Genomic DNA, 12,123 nt, shown 5'->3' on the forward strand with positions numbered 1-12,123 from the left:
TTCATTTCATTTCATTCTGCTTCCAGTCCCCTTCTCCCACATTTAAATGGGGAGCAAAGCTCCTCTGTGGGGAATCCAGATGGATGAAGGGATCTTCGCACCAAGGGAGATTCCTGGTTGCCATCCTGAGCTCCAGCCACATTCCCAAACAGCAATGCTCTGTATTGAGGAATTCTCTACTTGATTGCTTTGTCCCCTTCCCAAATTCCAACAGGAATCCCAAATGGGCAGGGACACCTTCCATTACCCCAGGCTGCTCCAAGCCCCAGTGTCCAGCCTGGCCTTGGCCACTTCCAGGGATCCAGGGGCAGCCACAGATTCTCCGGGAATTCCATTCCAGCCCCTCCCCACCCTCCCAGCCAGCAATTCCCAATTCCCAATCTCCCATCCAGCCCTGCCCTCTGGCACTGGGAAGCCATTCCCTGGCTCCTGGCCCTCCAGCCCTTGGCCCCAGTCCCTCTGCAGCTCTCCTGGAGCCCCTTTAGGCTCTGGAATTTTCTGGAAGCTCGCCCTGGATCCTTCTCCTCTCCAGGTGAGCACCCCCAGCTCTCCCAGCCTGCCTCCAGAGCGGAGCAGCTCCAATCCCAAAAGCTCCTGTTCCACCTCCTTTCTCCCTAAAAACCCAACCCAGCCCAGCCCCAGGCGTTCTGCAGGATGAGGAGGATTCCCAGCTGGAGCAGCACTGGCAAACAACTCCAATTTGGCTCCTGGGTCAGGGACACAACGTGGCCCCACCTGCCAGCGATTCCTGGGACACGTGGCTTCCCTTAATCCTCTCCACCAGCTCTGGGATCCGTTCCCTGTGTTTCTCCACGATGGAAATCTTCAGTTGCAGGTCCCTGTCGTCGACGTGCTCGGCGTATTCCTTCAGCCCGATGAATCCCTGGCTTTCCTCCCATCTTTTGATGAAGGAATCGTTAATCACGAGGTTTGCTGGAAGGGAGGATGAGTTGATTTGAGATTCTTTTCGTTTTAATTAAAGGTTTGATTAAGATTCTTCCATCCTGCATTAAGCTCCCTTTTGTTTTCCAGCTGCCAAAGGAATTTTCCTGGAAGTTCGCCACCCGAAAAATTGGGAATAACATCCGTGTAATCAATTATTTGGGGTAAATTGGTGAATCCTTTGTTTTCTCCATAAAAAACTCGTCTGCTGCTGCTGGATTTTAAAGGAGGGATTTTTATCCTGAATTTTTTTCCTGAATTTTATCCTGAATTTTGGTCCTGAATTCTTTTTCCTGAATTTTTTCCTGATTTTTTTTTCCTGATTTTTCTCCTGAATTTTTTCCTTACTTTTTTTCTCCTGAATTTTTTCCTTAATTTTTTTCTCCTGAATTTTCTCCTGATTTTTTTTCTCCTGAATTTTTTCCTTAATTTTTTTCTCCTGAATTTTTTCCTTAATTTTTTTCTCCTGAATTTTTTCCTTAATTTTTTTCTCCTGAATTTTTTCCTTAATTTTTTTCTCCTGAATTTTCTCCTGATTTTTTTTCTCCTGAATTTTTTCCTTAATTTTTTTCTCCTGAATTTTTTCCCTAATTTTTTTCTCCTGAATTTTATCCTGATTTTTTTCTCCTGAATTTTTTCCTTAATTTTTTTCTCCTGAATTTTATCCTGATTTTTTTCTCCTGATTTTTTTTCCTTAATTTTTTTCTCCTGAATTTTTTCCTTAATTTTTTTCTCCTGAATTTTATTCTGATTTTTTTTTCTCCTGAATTTTTTCTTTAATTTTTTTCTCCTGAATATTTTCCTTAATTTTTTTCTCCTGAATTTTTTTCCTTAATTTTTTCCTTATTTTTTTTCCCGGAATTTTTTTCTCCTGAATTATTTTCCTTAATCTTTTTCCCTGAATTTTATCCTGAAATTTCTTCCTGAACTTTTTTCCTTGAATTTTTATCCTGAATTTTATTCCATATTTTAAAGGAAATTTTGAAAAGGGAGCTTTACAACCAAAACAATCCAGGCAAAGCCTAAGATAAATCCAAAATGATCTAAAATTCAAAAACAGAGGGAAAAAGCCCCAAATTCTGGGTTTACTCCCACTGAAAAGAAGGAGTCACAGTGGAAAGCTGGGAAAAGGTGCCTGACAATTCCCAAATTTTGGGATTTCTGGAATTAAGCAGCTAAAATAGCCCAGCCTGTGATAAAACCATTAAAAAAATCACGTTTTGACCAAAAAATGAATGAGGAAATATGAAATTAACCATCAAAAAGGGCTTTAATTTCCAGCAAAACCAAAAAAATCCCAGGAAAAAGAAGGAGAGGGAAATACTCACAATTCTGCCTGATATCTGCAGGTTGGCTGAGCTTCCAAATGTCATAAATTCTGCTCAGGCCAAATCTCTCCAATCCCTAAAACACAGACAAAATTATTATTATTATTATTATTATTATTATTATTATCATCATCATCATCATCATTATCATTATCATTATTATTAAAATAATTATATTACGAATCATAAATAATAATCAGCAACAATAAAGAAATATTATATTAATAATAATAATTATAATATTACTGATATTTAAAAGAATATTATTAATTTTTATTATTATTATGAATAATAGTAACAATAGCAATAATTGAGTCTATTGTATTTTAAATTCAATTTATTCCAAACTGCAAAAGATTTTAAGTCCTGAGCAGTTCAAACCCTCCTTGAATTGGAATTTGGCTGGGAAAAGGATGGAGAATTTGAAATATCAGCCTAAAATTCCCCCAATCAGGCTCCAAACTTGGTACAATTCCCCAAATCAGGCTCCAAACCTGCTAAAATTCCCAAAATCAGGCTCCAAGCCTGGTGAAATTCCCAAAATCAGGCTCCAACCTCTCCAGCTTCCACCAGTTTTGCTGTCTCTCAAGAGAACATTCAAAATGGTTGTTCTTTCCCCGTTTTTCCACCCAGCCTGCAATTCCAGATGATTTTTATTCCCATAATGCAGGAATGCTGGGCCAAAGGCAGCCAGAGCTGCCTGAAATCCTTGGAATTACTTCTTCCAGCCATCCATCCCTCTTTCCCTGCTCCACTCCTCATAAAAACGGGACAAATGAACCCAAAAACGGGATGAGGCCTGGTCAGGTTGGAGAGTAACAACTCCAAACAACTCCATTCCTCATAAAAACAGGACAAAGAAGTCTAAAAATGGGACGAGGCCTGGTCAGGTTGGAGAGTAACAACTCCAAATATCATCCCTGGCCACAAAAAATTCCTGCTTTTTCCTGGAATGTTCATTTAAATCCTTGCAGTGGCTTGGTCCAGCCATCCATCCCTCTTTCCCTGCTGCATGCCTCATAAAAACAGGACAAAGAAGTCTAAAAATGGGACAAAAAAGTCTAAAACCAGGATGAGGCCTGCACAGCTTGGAGAATAAGGGCGTCCCTGGCCACAAAAAATTCCTGCTTTTTCCTGGAATGTTCATTTAAATCCTTGGAATGGCTTGGCCCAGCCATCCATCCCTCTTTCCCTGTTCCATTCCTCATAAAAACGGGACAAATGAACCCAAAAACGGGATGAGGCCTGGTCAGATTGGAGAATTAGGGTGTTCCTGGCCACAAGAAATTCCTGTTTTTTCCTGGAATGTTTATTTAAATCCTTGGAATGGCTTGGCCCAGCCATCCATCCCTCTTTCCCTACTGCATTCCTCATAAAAACGGGACAAATGAACCCAAAACCGGGATGAGGCCTGGTCAGATTGGAGAGTAACAACTCCAAACAACTCCATTCCTCATAAAAACAGGACAAAGAAGTCTAAAAATGGGACGAGGCCTGGTCAGGTTGGAGAGTAACAACTCCAAATATCATCCCTGGCCACAAAAAATTCCTGCTTTTTCCTGGAATGTTCATTTAAATCCTTGGAATGGCTTGGCCCAGCCATCCATCCCTCTTTCCCTGCTCCATTCCTCATAAAAACAGGACAAATGAGCCCAAAAACGGAATGAGGCCTGGTCAGGTTGGAGAGTAACAACTCCAAACAACTTCCAAGGCCACAAAAAATTCCTGCTTTTTCCTGGAATGTTCATTTAAATCCTTGCAGTGGCTTGGTCCAGCCATCCATCCCTCTTTCCCTGCTGCATGCCTCATAAAAACAGGACAAAGAAGTCTAAAAACGGGACAAAAAAGTCTAAAACCAGGATGAGGCCTGCACAGCTTGGAGAATAAGGGCGTCCCTGGCCACAAAAAATTCCTGCTTTTTCCTGGAATGTTCATTTAAATCCTTGGAATGGCTTGGCCCAGCCATCCATCCCTCTTTCCCTGCTGCATTCCTCATAAAAACGGGACAAATGAGCCCAAAACCGGGATGAAGCCTGCACAGCTTGGAGTATAAGGTCGTCCCTGGCCACAAAAAATTCCTGTTTTTTCCTGGAATATTCACATAAATCCTTGGAATTGGACTGGGAAGCGCTGCCCCTCACCCCAATGACGTGGATTTTGGCCGGGGGGTCTCTGGCAGTGAATTGCACGGCGTCCTCAAACACGTTCCAGTTGCTCCGGGACAGCACGGCCATCTTCCCGGCCCGGCCTCCCCTCACGTCTCCTGCAGGAGCAATTCCCCGTTATCCGCGGCCATTCCCAGCAGGAATTCCATCCCAACGCCTCCATACAGCAGGATGATTGATTGATTGATTGATTGATTTTTTAATTATTTATGACTAATAGGCACTGTGGATCGAATTGGATTAACCAAAGAAGTCACTTATTAAGTATTATTAATTTAATTAATCCATTAATTAATGTTCATTAATGAAAACCCTTGAAATTTGGTTTTAGACACTGAAAGATTTTACATTTGGAACTGAAATTTCACTTTAAATTAAACTTTGTAATGTAAAGGTTCTTAATTTAATTAATTCCTGGCTCATATTGATCAGCAGTATTTATTCTTAACATTTATTATCAATACTTATTATTGGTTTAGTTTTAAAAATTTAATTACTCAATTTTAAACTTTAATTTCAATTCTTAAGCTAATTTTCTTAGTTTAATTGTTAATATTTATTACTGATAGTCCTTATTAATTTAGTTTTATACACCTAAAGTTTTTATATTTTAAACCTAAATTTCACTTTCAATTTAATTTTTAAATGTAAAGTTTTTTAATTTAATTAATTCCTGACTAATATTTATCAATAGTATTTATTATTAATATTTATTATCAATATTCAAATTTATTTCATTTCATTATTTAATTTGAAACATTAATTTTAATTCTTAAGCTAATTTTCTTAATTCAATTGTTAATATTTATTACTAATAGTCCTCATTAATTTAGCTTTATGCATTTAAAGTTTTTAATTTGAAACTTAAATTTCATTCTAAATTTATTTTTTAATCTTCTTAATTTAATTAATTCCTGACTCATATTTATCAGCAGTATTTATTAACATTTATTATCAATATGCATTATTGATTTAGTTTCATAAATTTAATTACTGAATCTAAAGCTTTAATTTGAATTCTTAAACTTTCTTGATTTAATTGTTAACATGTATTATTAATATTTATCTTTAATATTATTAAATTAGTTTTAAAAATTCAATTGATCTTTTAATTCTAAACTTAAGTTTACATTTTAAAATTAATTTCCTTACTTTAATTAATTGTTAATATGTATTAATATTTATCATTAGCATCATTAATTAGTTACAAATCTAATAATTTTTTTACATTTTTAGCCTTTAATGTTAACTTAAAATTTCTAAACTCTCTTAATTTAATTTATTTACTCTTTATATTTATTATTACTTATTACTATTAAATTTTATAAATTTAATAACATTTTTATAAATATAAACCTAAATTTAATGTTAAATTGACATTTTTAGACTCATTTTCTTAATTTATTTGTTTTTAGTTTAATTCATAATATTATTTATTCAGTTTTATAAATCAAACTAATTTAATTGTTTCAAACTTTAAATGTAAATTACATTTTAAATTTAAATTTTAAACTTAAACTCTGAATTACTGATCAATATTCATTATTAATATTATTTATTTAATTTCAGAAATTTAATTCAAGTTTTGACTTTTAAAGTCAATTTAATCATAAATTTGAACTTTTAAATTAAACAGTATCAACTTAACGATTGGTATTTATTAATGTTATTAATATTTTATTTTTTTAAATTTTTTATTATTTATATTTTATTACTTATTTAATTCTATTTACTATTTCTATTTACCAATTCCATTTACTATTTACTTATTTAATTCTATTTTACAATAATTTTATTTTATAGTTTTATATTGTATTTTCAATTTAATATTGACATTGTTATGACTTTAATATTTACATTTTAATGAATTTCATTATTACTTTAATATTGACATTTTAATGAATTTAATATCTACATTTTAATTAATTTTATGTTAGAAAATTTATCCACTATTTCTTTTTAAACATACCTTCAATTTTCAATTAAAAACCATTAAATTGTATCCATTTAATCACCCTTTCATATTTCTTACACTATTATTCCATTATTATCCCTATTACAATATATTATTTCTATTACAATAAATTCTATATTTCTTACATTATTATTCCATTATTATCCCTATTACAATATATTATTTCTATTACAATAAATTCTATATTTCTTACATTATTATTACATTATTATCCCTATTACAATATATTATTTCTATTACAATAAATTCTATATTTCTTACATTATTATTACATTATTATCCCTATTACAATATATTATTTCTATTACAATAAATTCTATATTTCTTACACTATTATTCCATTATTATCCCTATTACAATATATTATTTCTATTACAATAAATTCTATGTTTCTTACACTATTATTACATTATTATCCCTATTACAATATATTATTTCTATTACAATAAATTCTATATTTCTTACACTATTATTCCATTATTATCCCTATTAAAATATATTATTTCTATTACAATAAATTCTATATTTCTTACACTATTATTCCATTATTATCCCTATTACAATATATTATTTCTATTACAATAAATTCTATATTTCTTACATTATTATTCCATTATTATCCCTATTACAATATATTATTTCTATTACAATAAATTCTATATTTCTTACACTATTATTCCATTATTATCCCTATTAAAATATATTATTTCTATTACAATAAATTCTATATGTCTTACACTATTATTCCATTATTATCCCTATTACAATATATTATTTCTATTACAATAAATTCTATGTTTCTTACACTATTATTCCATTATTATCCCTATTACAATATATTATTTCTATTACAATAAATTCTATATTTCTTACACTATTATTCCATTATTATCCCTATTAAAATATATTATTTCTATTACAATAAATTCTATATGTCTTACACTATTATTCCATTATTATCCCTATTACAATATATTATTTCTATTACAATAAATTCTATGTTTCTTACACTATTATTCCATTATTATCCCTATTACAATATATTATTTACATTACAATAAATTCTATGTTTCTTACACTATTATTCCATTATTATCCCTATTACAATATATTATTTCTATTACAATAAATTCTATATTTCTTACACTATTATTCCATTATTATCCCTATTACAATATATTATTTCTATTACAATAAATTCTATGTTTCTTACACTATTATTCCATTATTATCCCTATTACAATATATTATTTACATTACAATAAATTCTATATTTCTTACATTATTATTACATTACTATTTATAATTAGCTAATGAATTAATCCCCATTCAGATCCCAAAACACTCCAATTATTTGGGAATCTCTCCCCAATTCCCAATCCCACCTCACCCTTTTGGTTTCCTCCCACCAAGGTTTTATTCCGGATCCCTTTGCACACATCCAGGATCGTGGCTCCCACGTAGGCGATTTCGGGGCCAAAGCGGAAACTCTGCATGGAAAAATCCCAACATCAGCAGGAAAAGCACAGGGAATTGTTGGAACTATCAAAGGATTGCTCTGTAGGGAATGATGGGATTCCCACTGAGCTGCTGGAGAACTTTTCTCCTGGAAAAAGCATCAAAATCCCTTCAAAATATTCCTGGAAATCCTGGTCGTTCGTAAAACCTTCTGGAAGTTTTGCTCTTGGAAAGAGTAACAAATTCCCTGAAAAATATTCCTGGAAATCCTGGTCATTCTTAAAATCTTCCGGAGGACTTTTCTCTTGGAAAAAGCACCAAAATGCCTCCAAAAATTCCTACAAATCCTGGTCATACTTAAACCCTAATGATGCCATTCCCACCAACCTTCTGGAGAACTTTTCTCTTGGAAAATGCACCAAAATCCCCCCAAATATTCCTGGAAATCCTGGTCATTCTTAAAACCTTCTGGAGGACTTTCCTCATGGAAAAAGCACCAAAATGCCTCCAAATATTCCTGGAAATCCTGGTCATTCTTAGACCAAAATCACACAATTCCCACCAGCTTTCAGGACATTCTTTCTCTTGGAAAGAGCAACAAAATTCCCCAAATTATTCCTAGAAATCCTGGTCATTCTTAGACCCAAAGTACACAATTCCCACCAACCTTCTGGACACCTTTTTCATGGAAAAAGCATCAAAATCCCCCTCAAAATATTCCTGGAAATCCTGGTCATTCTTAAAATCTTCTCGAAATTTTGCTCTTGGAAAGAGTAACAAATTCCCCGAAAAATATTCCTGGAAATCCTGGTCATTCTTAAAATCTTCTGGAGGACTTTTCTCTTGGAAAAAGCACCAAAATGCCTCCAAATATTCCTACAAATCCTGGTCATACTTAAACCCTAATGATGCCATTCCCACCAACCTTCTGGAGAACTTTTCTCATGGAAAAAGCACCAAAATCCCCCCAAATATTCCTGGAAATCCTGGTCATTCTTAAAACCTTCTGGAGGACTTTTCTCTTGGAAAAAGCATCAAAATCCCCCCAAATATTCCTGGAAATCCTGGTCATTCTTAGACCAAAATCACACCATTCCCACCAGCTTTCAGGACATCCTTTCTCTTGGAAGGAGCAACAAATTCCCCCCAAATTATTCCTGGAAATCCTGGTCATTCTTAGACCCAAAGTACACAATTCCCACCAACCTTTGGATCCTTTTTCATGGAAAAAGCACCAAAATCCCCCTCAAAATATTCCTGGAAATCCTGGTCATTCTTAAAATCTTCTCGAAATTTTGCTCTTGGAAAGAGTAACAAATTCCCCGAAAAATATTCCTGGGAATCCTGGTCATTCTTAAAATCTTCTGGAGGACTTTTCTCTTGGAAAAAGCACCAAAATGCCTCCAAAAATTCCTACAAATCCTGGTCATACTTAAACCCTAATGATGCCATTCCCACCAACCTTCTGGAGAACTTTTCTCTTGGAAAAAGCACCAAAATCCCCCCAAATATTCCTGGAAATCCTGGTCATTCTTAGACCAAAATCACACCATTCCCACCAGCTTTCAGGACATCCTTTCTCTTGGAAAGAGCAACAAAATTCCCCAAAATTATTCCTAGAAATCCTGGTCATTCTTAGACCCAAATGACACAATTCCCACCAACCTTTGGATCCTTTTTCATGGAAAAAGCACCAAAATCCCCCTCAAAATATTCCTGGAAATCCTGGTCATTCTTAAAATCTTCTGGAGGACTTTTCTCTTGGAAAAAGCACCAAAATGCCTCCAAAAATTCCTACAAATCCTGGTCATTCTTAGACCAAAATCACACAATTCCCACCAGCTTTCAGGACATCCTTTCTCTTGGAAAGAGCAACAAAATTCCCCAAAATTATTCCTAGAAATCCTGGTCATTCTTAGACCCAAATGACACAATTCCCACCAACCTTTTGGACACCTTTTTCATAGAAAAAGCATCAAAATCCCCCTCAAAATATTCCTGGAAATCCTGGTCATTCTTAAAATCTTCTGGAGAACTTTTCTCTTGGAAAGAGTAACAAATTCCCCAAAAAATATTCCTGGAAATCCTGGTCATTCTTAAATCCAAATTATGCAATTCCCAGCAACCTTCAATATAATTTTTCTCCTGGAAAAAGCACCAAAATCCCCCCAAATATTCCTGGAAATCCTGGTCATTCTTAGACCAAAATCACACCATTCCCACCAACTTTCAACACATCCTTTCTCTTGGAAAGAGCAACAAAATTCCCCCAAAATTATTCCTAGAAATCCTGGTCATTCTTAGACCCAAATGACACAATTCCCACCAACCTTTGGATCCTTTTTCATTGAAAAAGCACCAAAATCCCCCTCAAAATATTCCTGGAAATCCTGGTCATTCTTAAAATCTTCTGGAAATTTTGCTCTTGGAAAGAGTAACAAATTCCCCGAAAAATATTCCAGGAAATCCTGGTCATTCTTAAATCCAAATGATGCAATTCCCAGCAACCTTCAGAATAATTTCTCTCCTGGAAAAAGCACCAAAATCCCCCCAAATATTCCTGGAAATCCTGGTCATTCTCAAAACCTTCTGGAGAACTTTTCTCTTGGAAAAAGCACCAAAATGCCTCCAAAAATTCCTACAAATCCTGGTCATACTTAAACCCTAATGATGCCATTCCCACCAACCTTCTGGAGAACTTTTCTCTTGGAAAAAGCATCAAAATCCCCCCAAATATTCCTGGAAATCCTGGTCATTCTTAGACCAAAATCACACCATTCCCACCAGCTTTCAGGACATCCTTTCTCTTGGAAAGAGCAACAAAATTCCCCAAAATTATTCCTGGAAATCCTGGTCATTCTTAGACCCAAATGACACAATTCCCACCAACCTTTGGATCCTTTTTCATGGAAAAAGCACCAAAATCCCCCTCAAAATATTCCTGGAAATCCTGGTCATTCTTAAAATCTTCTCGAAATTTTGCTCTTGGAAAGAGTAACAAATTCCCCAAAAAATATTCCTGGAAATCCTGGTCATTCTTAAATCCAAATGATGCAATTCCCAGCAACCTTCAGTATAATTTTTCTCCTGGAAAAAGCACCAAAATCCCCCCAAATATTCCTGGAAATCCTGGTCATTCTTAGACCCAAATGACACAATTCCCACCAACCTTTAGGACACCTTTTTCATGGAAAAAGCACCAGATTCCCCGAAAAATATTCCTGGAAATCCTGGTCATTCTCAAAACCTTCTGGAGAACTTTTCTCTTGGAAAAAGCACCAAAATGCCTCCAAAAATTCCTAGAAATCCTGGTCATTCTTAAATCCAAATTATGCAATTCCCAGCAACCTTCAGAATAATTTCTCTCCTGGAAAAAGCACCAAAATCCCCCCCAAATATTCCTGGAAATCCTGGTCATTCTTAGACCCAAATCACACCATTCCCACCAACTTTCAACACATCCTTTCTCTTGGAAAGAGCAACAAATTCCCCCAAAATTATTCCTAGAAATCCTGGTCATTCTTAGACCCAAAGTACACAATTCCCACCAATCTTTTGGACACCTTTTTCATGGAAAAAGCATCAAAATCCCCCTCAAAATATTCCTGGAAATCCTGGTCATTCTTAAAATCTTCTGGAAACTTTTCTCTTGGAAAGAGTAACAAATTCCCCAAAAAATATTCCTGGAAATCCTGGTCATTCTTAAATCCTAATTATGCAATTCCCAGCAACCTTCAGAATAATTTCTCTCCTGGAAAAAGCACCAAAATCCCCCCAGAATACTCCTGGAAATCCTGGTCATTCTTAGACCAAAATCACACAACTCCCACCAACTTTCAACACATCCTTTCTCTTGGAAAGAGCAACAAATTCCCCCCAAATTATTCCTAGAAATCCTGGTCATTCTTAGACCCAAATGACACAATTCCCACCAACCTTTTGGACACCTTTTTCATGGAAAAAGCATCAAAATCCCCCTCAAAATATTCCTGGAAATCCTGGTCATTCTTAAAATCTTCTGGAAATTTTGCTCTTGGAAAGAGTAACAAATTCCCCGAAAAATATTCCTGGAAATCCTGGTCATTCTTAGACCAAAATCACACCATTCCCACCAACTTTCAACACATCCTTTCTCTTGGAAAGAGCAAGAAATTGCCCCCAAATATTCCTAGAAATCCTGGTCATTCTTAAAACCTTCTGGAGAACTTTTCTCTTGGAAAAAGCAACAAATTCCCCCAAAATTATTCCTGGAAAT

General features: G+C 34.7%; 1 protein-coding gene across 3 annotated transcripts in view; it reads right to left on the reverse strand.

Annotated features, from left to right (window-relative positions):
• Nucleotides 1-12,123, reverse strand: part of FBH1 (F-box DNA helicase 1) — a 33,951-nt gene that overhangs the window by 3,438 nt on the left and 18,390 nt on the right. For all 3 annotated transcript variants that reach the window (XR_011155987.1, XM_069033976.1, XM_069033990.1), the window contains exons 14-17: nucleotides 7,801-7,900; nucleotides 4,412-4,533; nucleotides 2,271-2,346; nucleotides 736-933 (exon numbers count right to left, since the gene is read on the reverse strand). Coding sequence is in view for 2 of the 3 variants with exons in the window: in XM_069033976.1 (XP_068890077.1) it covers nucleotides 736-933; nucleotides 2,271-2,346; nucleotides 4,412-4,533; nucleotides 7,801-7,900 (496 nt within the window). In the remaining variant the exon portion in view is untranslated. The remainder of the gene's footprint in view (nucleotides 1-735; nucleotides 934-2,270; nucleotides 2,347-4,411; nucleotides 4,534-7,800; nucleotides 7,901-12,123) is intronic.

This window comes from Aphelocoma coerulescens, chromosome 1A (genome assembly GCF_041296385.1).
Source record: "Aphelocoma coerulescens isolate FSJ_1873_10779 chromosome 1A, UR_Acoe_1.0, whole genome shotgun sequence".
In the NCBI taxonomy this organism is placed as follows: Eukaryota; Metazoa; Chordata; class Aves; order Passeriformes; family Corvidae; genus Aphelocoma; species Aphelocoma coerulescens.